Source organism: Phocoena phocoena, chromosome 15 (assembly GCF_963924675.1).
Source record: "Phocoena phocoena chromosome 15, mPhoPho1.1, whole genome shotgun sequence".
NCBI classification, from domain to species: Eukaryota; Metazoa; Chordata; class Mammalia; order Artiodactyla; family Phocoenidae; genus Phocoena; species Phocoena phocoena.
This window is the reverse complement of record NC_089233.1, coordinates 23,058,826-23,075,179: the sequence shown is the minus strand read 5'-3', so window position 1 is coordinate 23,075,179 and position 16,354 is coordinate 23,058,826. Positions and strand designations below refer to the sequence as shown.

Genomic DNA, 16,354 nt, shown 5'->3' with positions numbered 1-16,354 from the left:
ATAAAAGAAACCATTCAAAGTATGAATCGTGGCAAGAGAGAAAGACTTGTTACATGGCCTTAGAAGACTCAAACTTTGACCTTGGTTTGGTTCCAAAGCTTGATTTTCCCCCCTGCATTTAGGAAGTCTAGCTTTTTTTATTAAAAAAAAAAATGAAAGAACAGAGAGTTCTCCCACGGGGTGTAATGCTGCTGTCTTTTTGTCTCTAACAGGGGGATTTCAGAGTGTCTGCCCCGGCTGACTTGCATGGTCCGAGGGATCGGGGACCCTCTGGTGTCGGTGTACGCCAGGGCCTACCTGTGCAGGGTAAGCTGCGTCCCTGCACTCGCGCCTGTGACCGTGTCCTGTCTCCTCTAATGTTCACGCTTCTCCCTCCCCGCCACCTCACCAGTCACTGGAAGAAGGACTTTATTAGCTGCTAATTTTAGAGCACAGCTTGTTCGCAGAAAGCAGAACCGTAGGATTCCTTTTAAAAATTAATTTCAAAGTAGACCCACTTACCAGTAACTCTAATTAGGGGATGTTTAAGGTCATCTTCTTAGAAACGGACTAAGTTTCAGAACTAATTGTTTCTCCCTTCTTGCTGGGAAGGAGGCTCCCAAAGCCTTTCGGCTGATAGGTTGCTTTTCATTGACTCGAAACATGCTTTCCCTTTGTCTCTGAATTCGATTGTTTTATTAGATTTTTGGTCTCTGTATTAAAGAGTTGGACTGGAGTGCGAGGTGGTGAGACACTCCCTGCGAGTGTCTGGCAGGGAGAGGCGCCTGGTGACGGCGGGCATCAGGGTCTGTGTCGCCTGGCCTTGGAGGGCTGCTCTGCTGTGAGGATTGTAAATCACTCAGCCTTTCTCTCCTTTAAAGCACCGTGAAGCTCCTTCTTAAAACTAGTAAGTTTTTCATTTATGAAAAATGCACCCTGTGGAGAGTTTACACTCGTTTTTCTTCAACTCACGTGGGGCCTTTGCCTCTGGTAGCTTTCTGTGGAGTCCCCCTTGCTAGTTCTGTTGGCATTGTTCACCTTTAGAGAGGGGTTATTGCCCCTGTTCTTTAGGGTCCTGATGAACCCCAGACTTCCAGTGCCAAGAAATCAGAAGGCGAGGACCGTAGCCTTTGATCTGCTTCTTTTATGTGACGTCTAACAAATGACAGAAGCCCTGTGGTCTCCAGTGTCACAAAGAAATCAAACAGTCATTGCCCTCAGAGTGAGTAGCAGACATCCTTAGGAAGGATACTTTTTATAGGTCCACTCCCTGATAAGGGAGAAAAGAAAAAAAGAAAGAAAGAAAAAGCTTTCCATTAAAGGGCACTTGCTCCCTCGTAGTAACCGAGGCCGAAGCATTTACGCATTGCCATCTGCTTGAAACTTGGCGTGGATTTTTCATACAGGAATATCAGATATGTTTCCTAGAGCTTCAGCTTTGGAATATCGGGAGCTTGAACGCTCCAGCCGTGTCAGTGTTTGCTGAGGTCCTGTTCTGTGCAAAATGCTGCTGGATCCTGCGGTGGAATGAAAGGATACTATCACTTGTGTATTTGTGCTCTGCTGCCTTTCCCCTTGTAGGACACATCACATTCTTTGAACTCACCTTGATGTCAGTAATAGTACAATAATAAAGATCTAGAATCTCAGTGTGTTTTATGACACACAGTTATTAAACAGAAATCAGAAAGTGGGTGGAAAGATTCATTCCTTACAAACCTGTTCCAGTTTTAAAGTTTGAAGTAAGGTACACAACCTAGTGAAAGGTGATATTTGTTGCATATAACGTGCCTTTGCGTGACAGATGCAACTTTACAACTCAGTGGCAATGAGGAGAAATTACAGACCCACCCTAGGAAAGCTGGTGGTGAGATGCGCTGTATCTGAAATCATTTGTGTCAGTTTAGGCAGAGCTGATTTCCCTGGTTGGGTAGTTACTGAAAATCTTCTGATGTAAAAAGAAGGAGACAGTGTGCATTAGTAAGGATTCTTTCAATTGCAAGTGGCAAAACCCCAATTCATAGTACTTTGAAGCAAAAGGGGGGAAATTGTTGGCCGTTGCGTCTGAAGAGCCTGAGGTAGTGCGTGCGTGGCAGACCCAGGGCCCCCAAACCATGTCAAGAATTTTCTCCTCCCTCATTGCTCAGCTCTGCTCTCCTCTGTGTGACTGTACTCTGAGGCTTTCTTTTTCCATATGGTGGAAAGACCTCCATCCTCTTGACTTAGGAACTCCAGTGGCAAGAGTGCCTTTTCCGCAGTAGTTCCAGCCAGAATTTCAGGGCAGAAACTCACTGCACCACCTTGGGTCCCTTGTCCGTAGATAGACCAGTCACTGTGGCCATGGGATGGGATATGCCTACGGACTGAGCCTGGGTCACGTGCCCACCCCTGCAGCTCAGGATCGGCTGGGTCCAGCTCTGCCACAGACCTGGTCTGAGAGGGAAGTTTGATTTCTCGAAGACAAATCCACTTTACTGATTCCAGAAACAAAGGGAATGAATGCCAGGCAGGCAGAAACAGCAGATGGAAATCATGAGTAACTACCCTTGCTACTCTAGGTAGAAATCTTTTAGACCCAAGCAGATTTCCAAGCTGCTCATTTGGCTTTATGGGAAGACATAAACAAAACACAAAGTCAGGGCTTCCCTGGTGGCACAGTGGTTGAGAGTCCGCCTGCCGATGCAGGGGACACGGGTTCGTGCCCCAGTCTGGGAAGATCCCACATGCCGCGGAGCGGCTGGGCCCGAGAGCCATGGCCGCTGGGCCTGCGCGTCCGGAGCCTGTGCTCCGCAACGGGAGAGGCCACAACAGTGAGAGGCCCACGTACCGCAAAAAAAAAACCCCACAAAGGCACTGAGTAGGCGGGGCATGGGGGGACCTCAAAGCTGCTTACTAAAGGAAAGTATGATTAACTCCTAAGTCATGGCCCCTTCAGTTCCTCTCCACTGCTTGTCCACTGGGCTTTTTTGTTTGCTGTCGCCTAACAGGTAATTATTGCCTTTTCTACAAAATGATTAGTGGAAGAAAAGACAATAGAATCAGAACACAGTAGAAGTGGATCTGACATTTGTTGTTAGTATTTTTTTTTAATCTCTGTGCCTGTCCTTGGAAGCATCCCCAACAGCCATAGAGATGCCCTTGGAATTTACCGCCCCAGTGGATCTTGCATAATTCTTCTCAAAGGAATTCTTTACAGACATCTAAAAAAACCTTGTTATCATGAATTTTCATGACCTCTGGGTAGGGGGGGAGGTGAGTGGCAGGAATCTGTCCCCCTTGGAAGGAACCAGGTCCCAGAAAGCAACTCCCCTTACAAAGTTGTTTTCGTGCTAAAGCAGCAGTGTGGAACTGAGGTGTATTCTGAGGAGCTCAGTTTAAGGAACATTATGATGCTTTGTTTTGTGTTAAATACTTGCACTCCCTGCCATAGCTGAGACCTTCACTTTGCATCCAACCCTAGGGCTCTGGCCACCTTCTCTATGATTAGCAAATTTTTTCAGCTGAAAATGTTACCATCTTTTTAAAACAATGAACGAAGGAACCAGTGGATTACAGCATTGTTAGGCTTCATGCTTGTCTAATAAAAACCGGCTTAAAATACATCAAAATTTATGTCTGCTTCCATGACTGCCCAGCAAAGAATGAATCCATGTATTTTAACAATGCAACAGTGAGGTCCCAGCTGACTCTCTTACATACCAGAATCTTTTTGCTTCATTTAATAAGTACAGCCACATGTGTGTTTATCATTTTTTAGAGAGGAAGAGAATATCGTATACATGATCTTGAGAGTACATTTCTCCTTAGTGCTGTATTGATTTGTTCCCTTGGTCATCTGTTCAGTCATACTTTCATTACCTTTGGGAAATTGCTAAGATGATTACTGCAAATGTTGCCCTTTTTTCATTAAAAATAGCTTCTGTGGTTTTTCTTATAAAAGCAAGATATGCTTATTGAATAAGAAAACAGATAAGCAAAAAGAGTAAAAGTTAACTTGCTGGATCTCTCTGCCTATATCTATCTCTATGTATATTTTTAATTTACAAAAATGACATCACACTGTATATGTTATTTACAACCTCTTTTTCCATGGTCAAGGTAATTTCATTTTGATTGGCTACAGGTGGGCATGGAAGTGGCTCCGCATCTCAAAGAAAGCCTAAATAAGAACTTCTTTGACTTCCTCCTCACATTCAAACAGGTAAGAGTACACTGTCAATCAGAGCAGCTAATTGATGTAATAGCTACGTGATCACAAATTCATAAAACCCAGTTGGTTTTCCATGTCGAGATTGCCTTAAAGTTCTTTGAGTGTGTAAACCCTATAAAATTACACTCGAGTCTGTTACACACAATTAAAACGTGCTGATTGTACTGAACAAGCAGAGAGGCTTAATGTGCATGTGTTACCAGGAAACATCTCCCGTCGATCAGCCTTTCTTCTTAGCATCTGCTGGCTCCAATTTTATCAGGTTACTTCTCTGCACAGCACACATTCCCAGAACAGCTCAGCCTGGTGACATGGGAAACTTTGTGTGCTTTTTTCTAGTTTAAAAAAACCCTGAGAAACCAGGCTATTTCTCTCGGGGCCATCCAGATGCTTGCAGATATGCGCAGTCTGTGAGTTACATGCTATTCGTTTATTATGTGACTTCCCCTTCTTTTGAGTGTTTATTTGGTCTCCTGTAGATTCACAGCGATACTGTCCAGAACCAGCTGGTGCTCCAGGGAGTGGAGCTTCCATCCTACCTCCCCTTGTACTCGCCTGCCATGGACTGGATCTTCCAGTGCATTTCCTACCACGCCCCCGAGGTAACTGCCAGGTGGCGTCAGTGTGAAGCTCACCACCAAGGAGGGCTCCTCTCTTCTGTGTCTTAACAAGCCCTACTACACCTGTGTGCCCAGGGACATAATCAGGGCCCTTTCATAACGGCTCACTGTTGTGACTGGTTCTGCGCTCAGCACTTTTCCTGCCTTGCCTTGTTTACCAACTCTGGGAGGGGGATGTAGGGGCCCAGAGAGGCCGAATAACTACACAAGGTCACACAGCTAGAAAGTGGCAGTGACTGGACACAAACCCATTGAATCCGACTCCAGGGCCAGCAGGCTTCATTGCCTCTTCACTAACCTTCGTGCACTCCTTTTGTGTTGATAATAAGTTAATAAAGTCGTAAAGCAGATAATATTTTCTCCATTTTATGGAAGGAAAGTGAAACTCAAGATACATAATTGCTCTTATAAATTTTTTTTTCTTTTCTTTTTTGTCTAACTGAAGCATTGTCAGGGATTAAAGTGAAGTCAGAATCATAGCAGAAATACTATTTTTCTTCCCTAAGACTGAGAAGCAATTTCAGTGGAACACCAGTCTCAGATTGTCGCAATAACTGTGATAGATGAAGCTTCTGTTGTCTTCTCGTTGATGGCTGAGAATTTATTCTTTGTGAGGGAAAAAGAGACCTTGCTACAAAACAAGGATATTTGGAGTAAAGCAAAATTCAAATCCACCTGCCTTTTCCCTGTATCTGCAAACACATATTGACAGCTGTTAAGAAAAAAAAGATACGACTGTGACAAAGCAATCCACTTTTTAAAATATCCAGTAGAAATAACTTGACGAGTGCGTAAACACACACACATACACATGTGTAGCTGCGTTCACGCTAGTGAAACAGTGGAGACAGCCATCAGAAGGGGATTGGTTAAATTATGGTCTGTGTACTCAGTGGAATGTTGCGGGGCCATTTAAGATGATGGAGACCCACGATGGAGTACACACTGATGTGCTCAAGTGAAAGAAAGAAGTTACACCTGTTACTGTGTGTGTCCTAAGTGGTAGTGTGGCCTGGTGTTCAAGTGTGGGCCCTGGAGTCGGGGTGCCTAAATCTGAATCTCAGCTCTGTTGTTGACAGCTGTCAGACTAAAGCAGAGGCCAAGTTACTTGTCCCTAATCACTCAGCTTTTTTCTTTACCTGTGAAACGGGAGCAGTAATAATTCCTGTTTTCGAGTCTACTGCCTGGATCAAACAAGGCAGTCCATTTACGGTGCTTAAGGGAGAGTCCCACACGCAGCGCTTGAATGCTGTGTCATCGGGATTGCAAACGTGATTTTCGTATCTGCACAGGAGAATTGGGAGAGAGATACGACAGAATATCGCTGGAGGGCAAGATTTTGGATCGTCTTAACTTATTTCTTTGCCCTGTTTTTTAACTTTTCAGCAAGTATAATGTCTTGCACATATTTAAATTTTTCCAAATCCTAAAGTATGAGGAGAAAAATAGGGACATTTCATATTTCAGGTGAATTTTTTACCATTGAGTAAATTGATTTTAAATCAAGCCAGTTTAACAGAAGATGCTTTGAAAACCTTGCTGGCCACTCTCTGTGATCTTCAGTGTAGTCTCAGCCACCACACGCTGGCCCAGGCTCCTGGGAGGAGGTATCATGAACTTGACCAATGCAGCTGAATGACTGAAACCTATGAGCAAGACGGAATCATTTGAAAATGAGAACACTTATTTTTTTCTCCTTACTTTAATGAAAAGCAAAATTGGATTTAAAACAAAAAGTACATGTCATAAGGCATTCTTCCTTTTAAGTGCCAGTAATCTCAAAGGATGGCAGAAGCTGGGAGTAGAGCTTTCCTGGGGAGTAAAACTCTAGGAAATCATTATTGCACTAGAAGAAGTGATTAAAAAAATTAGGTCACCTGAATAATAATAAACTCTGATTCTTGGGGCATTTAAATAAGGAACTTGCAGTGTCTCATAAAAAAAGTCATTTTCAAAATGTGGAAGAATTAATGTCAGCGTGGTGCTGAAGATGTGTGTGGCAATATGATACCTAAAAGCTCTTTGACAGTGGCTGGGATGTGTCCACCGGGGAGTTGGAGCTGTGTATGTCTGTAAGAGGCCATGCCTCCAGAATGTAGGAGTTTGTCTGCAGCAGCTGGCAATACACCCGACAGGTAGGTGTGAGAGAGGAAGGGAGAACTATCTAGATGAGAGAAGGGAGAAATGCCTTCAGCTGCAAATATCTGACATACGAAATTTCAGATCGAAATTGAAATATCAAATCCCTTCCCCCCAAAAAATCAAGGAGTGATTATTCAAAAAGGCTTTTTTGTTGTTGTTTAAAGACAGGATTTTTTCGCCTTATACAATTAAAATTAGAGTAAGTGAAAAACATTTATGCCCCCAATTTTAGACACATTCTGCAGAGAAAAAAGCAACCGTTTCATAAAACCTGCTTTTGGGCAATGAAAACGAATCCCTTGATAAGCTTCTCATCATTTTCAGCAGCTTTTTATCTTGTCTGGTATGGAATCCCGTGATCACTTGCTAAGCTGTGTGATGCAGGTTGTCACCGTTGAAGGAGGGAAGAGGAAAGCGGTAGAGGCTGGGGCAGGTGGTCGGGCAGACCTGGGTTCAAACTGTGGCTGTGTTGCCTTGGGCTGCTTTACCTCTTTGTGTTTCAGTATTACCAGCTGTAAAATGGGGCTAATAATAGAACCTTCCTCGAAGGGCTCTCACGAGATGACTGATAGTGCGTGTCAAGCGCATGGCCAAGAGCTGGTGCATGGTAGGCAGCAGGCAGATGGGGGTGGTTACCATTGTTGTCTTTGACCTTAACAGCAGATGGGAGCCTGGACTGACTTGAAGGCCAGGAGATGAGCAGAGGGGCAGTAAGGAGGGGTTGAGGGACGGGACCCGTATAGACGGGCATGATAAGGAGACAAGCATTACTGGAGAAGAGTGAGGGACTAGGCTGGCTGGGAGTGGCTCAAGCAGAGGTTGTTGAACATCGTGTCGTGGAGACCAGGCAGCGCTTGAAGATTTTTGACCAGGGGGATAATATGAAAAAAAGTGGTGCTTGAAGATCAGACTGGCAGAAGCATCTGAGATGGATTAGAGGAGAACTCTCTGGTAGCCATGGAAAAACCAAGAGGCAGAATGGATGGGAGAGTACATATTCATTGGAAAGAATTTGGAAAAGACAGAAAGGTTAAACGGAGGAAAGGAGCCACCTAAAAGTCTGTCATGAATAACTGGTCACTGTTAACGTGCATTTTCTTTTTAATATTTCTCTTTCCGCTTTCATTCTTGCTCTGTAATTGTGGTTTTGTAGATGAGAAATATTTCCTGTATGATTTTATGATGCTTTTCCCTCGCTTAACGTTATACCAAATACCTATTGTTAGGAAAATTTTGTGACCTTTCAGGAAGAGTTTAGAAGGCAGTGTTGGTTGGCTGTGAAGAATGGAGCGGGGAGATGGGTCTGAGATGCTGCTACGCTTTGAGCCCTTAACCACCTCTTTCTGAGGCTCCCTCTGCCATGCGCCCCACAGGCACCCCTCGTTTTGTTGTGCTGTGCTTTATGAGCACTTTGCAAATAGTGCATTTTCATAAATTGAAGGTTTGTGGCAACACTGCGTCGAGCAAGTCTATTGGTACCATTTTTCTAACAGCATTTTGCTCACTTTGTGTCTCTGTGTCACAGTTTGGTAATTCTTGCAATATTTCAAACTTTTTCATTATTATTTGTTATGGTGACCTGTGATCAGTGATCTTTGATGTTACTATTGCAAAAAAAAGTATGACTCACTGAAGGCTCAGATGATGGTTAGCATTTTTTAGCAATAAAATATTTTTTAATTAAGGTACGTACATTTTTTTATACATAATGCCATCGCACATATAATAGACTACAGTATAGTGTAAACATAACTTTCATTTGCACTGAGAAAGAAAAAAATTTGTGTGACTTTTTTGCAATATTCACTTTATTGCAGTGGTCTGGAGCAGAACCTGCAATATCTCTGAGGTCTGCCTGTATTAGTTACTTTACTTGGGCTATCTTAATTCACTCTCAGAGCTTCCCCAAGCTAGGTGTTACTGTTATACCCATTTTACAGATGGGGTACCTGAGGCTTACAAACTTCTTACAGTCACACAGTTAGAAAGAAGTCATGTAGCCATTTTGGCAGTGACTGAAACCAACAGATTTGTTCCCTTGACTGCTTTAGACTCTTTCTTTCTAGGAATCTCCTGTTAACTGCTACATTTTAAGGTGGGACTTGAACAGATTGACCCATGGGACTGCTACTCCAATGGTCATACTATAAATTGCCCTTTAAACATTCTAATGTATGATTAGGCTAGTAATGCAAATCTAAGACTAGTCTTGGTCGATGATAAATCTCTCTCAAGCATACAGGTGTGTTATTTTCATTCTTTTGAATTAGGGAAAAATCCCCAGAGAAAGATAAATAAAGGAAAAAAATTTAATTTCTCATTTTACTACCTGGGATATAAAATTTCTTTATATTCACACTGAAATATTTTATTTCTTTGAGACTTGAGCCATATTAACTCTGGATTGGAGGAAAGATACTAGCTTTTAAGATTAGTTTATGGTTTTGCCTACTGTTTTACATGTTTGTTTCATCTAGAAAAATAAGGAAAATGTGATATGTATATCATTTAGTTCATTTTTTTATGGGGCAATAATTGTAAATGCTGATTGGAAGGCTATTTAGTAAAAGTATAAGTACATATCTTCTGAGCACTCTGGGCTGCGTATGAGTTAATCTCAGTTTAGAAAACAGAAATGTGTTATTGACCCAACTTCTTTTTTCTTTTCCTATACTTTTGAAGTGGGTAGATAACCCTAATCTGGAGATAACCTTAAAAATCCAGTAGTTAAATGTGATGGTGGCTATACAAATCCAAATATGTTACTGAAGTGTCACAAAGATATACCCTTCACCCCACAAAAAGAAAGGTGCATGAAAAACCTGGTGAAATAGTCTAGTTAATTATATTATACCAATGTCAGTTTCCCGATTTTGACAATGCACTGTAGTTATGTAAGGTGTTACCACTGGGGGAAGCTGGGTGATGGTACCCAGCACCTATACTATTTCTGCAATTTCTCATGAGGCTATAATTGGTTAAAAATAAAACATTTAAAAAACGTCATCAGTTTGGAGCAGTTTGAAAAATAGTTACGTACATGATGTGGATTCCTCAGGCATTAAAAGGAATGAGGTAGATTTGTGTGTACTAACACGGGAGGAGGGAGGCCCGTGCTAGATTCTTGAGTGAAAAAGGCAAATTGTAGCTCAATGTGTATAAGACTATCCATTTCTGTAAAACAGAACAAAAGTCTTCTACAACAAAAGCTACGTATTCATAGGGCATAGACAAAGGCCTAGAAGGATAAACACCAAATGTTGACACTGTTGATCCCTAGGAAGTGGGAGTTGGGAGGGAGGGCACTCATAATTTACTTCATACATGACAATATTATTTGAACTTCTGTCCATAAGCATTTCTTATTTTTATAATTTTTATAAAAAACAAATATATAAACAAACGAAATGTAGGGGCCTAATGAATCTTCAAGTTCTGACGTGTCTGTGAACGTATATTCAGAGCTGCAAGTTTTTCAATGGTTTATCTCAGCCAATAGGCTTTTTTCGATCTCAGTCTGCTTTGAACTGTTGTTCATCTTGTTCTTGCCAAAGATAATCAATCCTGTCACTTCCCAGAAAAAAAAATTAATAACCTCTAACAGACCATCCTGGGATCTATATAGCATTTGGCTCCTGGACACTTAAGGGTAATGACAATGAGCCCTTTTTTTTTTTTTTTAAAGTTATATTCTTGGATGCATTTTTAATGCATTCATCTCCTGTGGAAAGAGAACTTTTAAAGCATTTGTCTTGTCTTAATGGCCAGAACACTTCGTCCATATGTTAGCATTTGCCCTATTTCGTCTTTTCAGAAGTGGTGGGCCAAGATAGCTCATTCATTTGTGCGTGTGTGTATGAAAGAGAGAATAAGCATCTAAGGTCATGGATTTCTGTCTGATTTCCTCACTGCTATTCCCAGTGCCTAAAATAGTGGCTAGTACATTAAAGTTGCTTCACAGGCAGGTGTTGAGTGAGTGATTATTTGTGCATGTTAAGGAGTATCAATGCGATCATTATAAGAATATCTCTTTCCCAGTCTTCCCAGAAACCACTTTGATATTGGTCTTCATGAATGACTTTTCAGATATTAAATCCCCATGAATGGGTTTGGGAAGCCATTTGTGACATTGTCAATTTTATCATCAATTGGGATGCTGGCTGCAAGGAACAAACACCTAACTGGCCCTTCAAAAATAATTCAGTGTGTTCTGTTGAATAACAGTGAAGGGTCTGAGCCAGGCAGGTTCCGTTCTTTTCTCTGCTCTGCCATCCCCAGATAGCAGCAAAGTGGCTGTAGCCATTCCACACATAATGTCCATACATGGCAGCATCCGAAGGCAGAAAGATGAGGAGTCTTCGGTTCCTCTTTAAGGACAACTTTGGGAATTCCCTGGCGGTCCAGTGGTTGGGACTCGGTGCTTTCACTGCTGAGGGCCTGGGTTCGATCCCTGGTCGAGGAACTAGGATCCCATGGGCCGTGCAGCGTGGCCAAAAAAAAAAAAAAGGAAACTTTTCCTCTAAGCCCCCATCTAAGTAGCAAGAAATGGGTCATGTGCCCTGTCTAAACTTACCACTGGCAAGGGGAATGGGACCACCGTGATTGGCTTGGGCCTGTATTACTTTGCTTAGTACGTTTGGGCTGCTCTAAGAAAACACCACAAACTGGGTGGCTTATAAACAAAAGAAATTTATTTCTAATGGTTCTGGAGGTTGGGAAGTCCAGGATCAAGATGCTGGCAGATACAGTGTCTGGTGAGGGCCTACTTCCTTGTTCACTGACAGCTGTCTTCATGCTGTGTCCTCACATGGCAGAAGGGACAAGGGAGCTTTCTTGGGCCACTTTTATAAGAGTACTAATTCCATTCATAAGGGCTCCACCCTTAAGACCTTATCACCTCCAAAAGACTCCACCTTCTGACACCATCAACTTGGGAATTAGGTGGCTATTCAGACCTTAGCAGGCTTCCATAATAGACTGGGTAGCTTAAACAACAGAAGTTTATTTTCTCAAAGTTTTGGAGGCTGGAAAGTTCAAGATCAAGGTGCCTGCAAGGTTGGTTTCTGGTGAGGCCTTTCTCCTTGGCTTGCAGTCCACTGTCTTCTCACTGTGTCCTCTCCTGGTCTTATCATCTGTGCATGTGTGTCCCTAGTCTCTCTTCCTCTTCTTATAAGGACACCAGTCCTGTTGGATTAGGGCCGCACTCTTATGACCTCACTTAACATTAATTAACTCCTTAAAAGCACCACCTCCAAACACAGTCACACTGCGGGTTAGAGCTTCAGCATATGAATTTGGACGGGACATAATTCACTCCATAACAGGACCCAACCTGTATTTTGTTGGCAGAGACAGAACTCTGAATAAAATCAGGGTAAGGAGTAAGGGGTACTGACAGTATCTCCACAAGCAACTACCACCTTAATTATTCAAGCAGCACCCAGGATACAGAGGCCACAGCTGGAAAGGGTAGAATTTCACTAAAGAAGACTGATTTTATCTTTTGCCTTCTGAGCCAGACTTAGGTACAAATCTCATTTCTACCACTTAGTAGGAAGTGGCTTAATCTAGCTGAGTTTTGGCTTCCTCATCTGTCAAGTGCTGATAATTGACATGGGCCTCAAAGACCATTGTGAAGAGTAAATGGGAAAAGGTATGTAAAGCGCTTAGCCCAGTGCCTAGTGCTGTGCGCCTGGTGAGTTCTCAGTGTCGATGCTGCTGTTACCAGCTCTTTTGTCTTGGGATTGACCTTGCCTGTGCCATTCAAAACCTTCCCCAAACCACTGCCCTAATGGAGACTTCTTCCATTGATTTTTTTAAAAAAATAGGAGCTCTTTTAAAGACACGTAATTGTCTTAAGATAGCTCTAAAGCCATTAATAGTATCCCAATGAGTAAAACATTTACTTCCTTTTGGGGAAAAAAATGTCCTTCAAAATGCATGGAGAGGAAGTATAGTGAAGAGCATGGCCCTTGATGCCTGACTGCCCAGGTCACATCCAGCCCGCCATAACTAGCCGTGTCACCTTGGCCCAAGCACATCACTGTTCAGTGGCTTGGTTTCTCATCTGTGAAATGGGAGAATAGAGAGCCTGCCTCTTGGTGGTTGTGAGAAGTGACATCATGAGTGCCAAGTGCTTCTCACCGTGACTGGCCAGCACCAAGTACTGGCCCAGTGTTTGTTATTTTACTGAGAATTTCACAGACACCTCGTGAAATGGGGAGGTAAAAGGGGGGTCTAGAGGAGTGAGTAGTAAAGCAGATTTCATTCTTGGTGCCCTGGAGCATAGGAGGTACCACTCTCATCATCCTGCAGTAATCTGTAGGTGGGATGGTATCACAGGTCGGTATCATCTACCTAAGGATGAGGAAAAGTAGTTGGTGAGACTGGATTTGAACCCAAGTGTGCCTGAGGCCAGGGCCCCAGCTCTTATCCATTATACTAAATGCCACAAGAGTGAGCTTGTTTTCTCCTTCATCTTCCCCATCCCTGCCAGGCACTGAGATAGAAATGGTCATGTGGCTGTGTTTATTTTAGAGTATTGCTTTGGAAATCTGTTCATGAGAAGTGTTGCTTTAGATCCTCCAACTTGATGGTTTTTATCATTTTTTTGATTAGGCTCTGCTAACGGAAATGATGGAGAGATGTAAGAAACTAGCAAACAAGTAAGTATTTTGAAATTCATAAAGCCTGTGTTTGAAAATGGACTTGGTTGCTTTTTTTTGAGGTTGGCATGCTTGCATGGGCAAGAGGGCCAACAGAGAAGCAGGATAGCATGGAGGTCAGGAATGCTGGAGTCCAGGTGCCTGGCTTCAGATCTTGGCTCCACTCTTTCTTAGCTTTCTGACCTTGGGTCACTTACTTTGACCCCTCTGTGCCTCTGTCTCCTCCTCTGTAAAATGGGTATAATAATAGTTCTTTCCCTATGGGGCTGTGATAAGTGATAAGGTCAGGATAAACTCAAATTCCTGTCTACCAGGCATAAGAGGTTTCTCCTCTGCTCTCCTTTTGGTGGCAGATGTGTGAGCAGCCTGGAGTGGGTTTTGTTCACCACTGTGTCCCTAGGTCCTGGAACAGTGCTTTTCATAAGAGATGCGGATATATATTTGCAGCTTGGATCAATATTCTTACTTAGGGCTTCCCTGGTGGCGCAGTGGTTGAGAGTCGGCCTGCCGATGCAGGGGACACGGGTTCGTGCCCCGGTCCGGGAAGATCCCACATGCCGCAGAGCGGCTGGGCCCGTGAGCCATGGCCGCTGAGCCTGCGCGTCCAGAGTCAGTGCTCCACAATGGGAGAGGCCCCTGTACCGCAAAAAAAAAAAAAAAAAGAAAGTGACTAAAATAAACTTTGAGTTAAAAAAAAATATATATTCTTACTTTTTAGTTTTATTTGTGCACTGAAGGCTCAGTTTTCTTCTGTTTAAATGGATTTGATTACTTTCTTATTTACCTGTCCATCCATTGATCCATCTACCCATTCACTCATCCATCCACCCATCCATCCATTCTTCCAGTCAGTTGAATATTAAGTTCTGAATATGCATGAAACACCGAGTTAGTCTCTAGAGGTGGCCTTTTTACTCCAGTCTTCTCATTTTTCCACCCTTACCATTAAAGGGCTGTCAGTCATCTTTCCCAACAACATACATCCTAAAATGAAAGCGAGTTTCATTAAGGGGAAGCTCTGCTGACGTGGGGCATGTGTGTGTGTCTTTCAGTGCCTTGCTGTTGAATTCCGTAATGTCAGCTTTCCGGGCCGAGTTCATCGCCACAAGGTCCATGGATTTCATCGGCATGATTAAAGAGTGCGATGAGTCTGGTTTCCCCAAGGTAGGCTCTTGACTTAATGCTCAGCGGAGAACAAATAGGCAATGTTTGCCCAGTAGCTCCCCAGGGAGAGAGAGTTCGGAGTCAGGGGAAGCTCCAGCCAACAGGAAAACAAGCGAGGGCTCTGTTTCTGAAGAGTACGATGGAGAATGAGTTAGCGACTGGGGTTGTGAGACACGTGTAATTGCCGCGAGTCAGGCCTCCTTGAGTCCTAAATCTGTCAAATTAGCTCACTATGAAATATTTAGGAAGAACTTTGGTCTTACATCCTTAAAACTGTATCTTCACTTATTATTTATGAAAAGCTTTGTCCAGGAGAGTATTATGGCCCACAGGTTGGACCAGTACACAGAGCCAGCTCTCTGTTTTGAGCTTCTCAGTCTAACTTGCACAGATCTGTGGTAGAACTTCAGAAAACGGTCGTTGGAAGATTAACCTCAAGACAGGCCAACTGTTACAGCCTTTTCCTTTATTGCTTCAAGTTACTCTGATTGTACCTCTCTAGGATCGTAATGGTTTGCTGTATTTTTTAGCATCTTCTCTTTCGCTCACTGGGCTTAAACTTGGCCTTGGCTAATCCTCCTGAGAGTGATCGACTTCAGATTCTCAATGAAGCTTGGAAAGTTATCACCAAATTGAAGAATCCACAGGTGGGTGACCATTTAGACCTTGTATTGACTACTTTTTGTCCAGGTTATGCAGTATACTCTTTCTTTTAAAAAATTTCTCTTTCAGCTAATCATCCTTATTTTTTTTTTAAGAAATCTACTTTTAATTGCATTATTTGTTAATCTGTAATGGAGAACTTATAGCTTTAAAGATGTATTTCTTTGATTTTTGTATCCCTAGCATGTCTTATTCTTGAGACCTTAAGATGCACCAAAAGTGTAAAATTATAAATACTTGAAACTTTAAAAGACCTGTAGCTTTGCAAAGAGCATTCGAAGTACAGCAGTCTGTAGCACGGTTGACCTTTGAACAGCATGGGTTTGAGCTGCGTACATCCACTTATACATGGAATTTTTTTTCAATAGTAAATACTATACAACGTATGGTTGGTTGAATCCACAGAAGTGGAATCGCAAATATGGAGGAATCGTGGATACAGAGGGCTGACTATAAGTTATATGTGGATTTTTGACTGCGTGGAGGATCAGTACCCCTAACCCCTGTGTTTTTTAAGGGTCAGGTTGTATTTGGATTTGAAAAAACCAATTTATTGAGATATTCCTAAATTGAAGATCAACAGTCAAGCCAGTGATTAGCAAAAGGGAATTCCAGTTTCCTTCCCTTGAATGGACAGCTGAAGGCTCTTTCTCCCCATACTTCTGACACAGGAAGTCTTGGGAAGATGGACCAACTGATGTTAGTTTCTGTAATGCATGTAGTGCTGGTCATCATGTTGTAGGTTTGGGTTTTATGCCTCACTGCCCTTTCAGGCAATGTGCCAGCAATTTATGTAGCTGCCACTAGGGAAATGCTGTTGGCTGTCTTTGTGGCCAAACTTCACCACACCCTGCACTGTTCCTCTCCTACTAGCAGCATGCCCTTGTTCATTTAGTTTGTTGTAACAGAAT

General features: G+C 42.7%; 1 protein-coding gene across 4 annotated transcripts in view; it reads left to right on the top strand.

The window, feature by feature from the left end:
* The window catches only part of VPS35L (VPS35 endosomal protein sorting factor like), a 133,222-nt gene that overhangs the window by 47,154 nt on the left and 69,714 nt on the right, over positions 1–16,354 (top strand). For 2 of the 4 annotated variants that reach the window (XM_065893414.1, XM_065893415.1), the window contains exons 12-17: positions 213–306; positions 4,103–4,180; positions 4,669–4,791; positions 13,570–13,616; positions 14,669–14,780; positions 15,311–15,427. In XM_065893414.1, the coding sequence (XP_065749486.1) occupies positions 213–306; positions 4,103–4,180; positions 4,669–4,791; positions 13,570–13,616; positions 14,669–14,780; positions 15,311–15,427 (571 nt within the window). The remainder of the gene's footprint in view (positions 1–212; positions 307–4,102; positions 4,181–4,668; positions 4,792–13,569; positions 13,617–14,668; positions 14,781–15,310; positions 15,428–16,354) is intronic. The other 2 variants (XM_065893416.1, XM_065893417.1) reach the window with 1 other exon arrangement.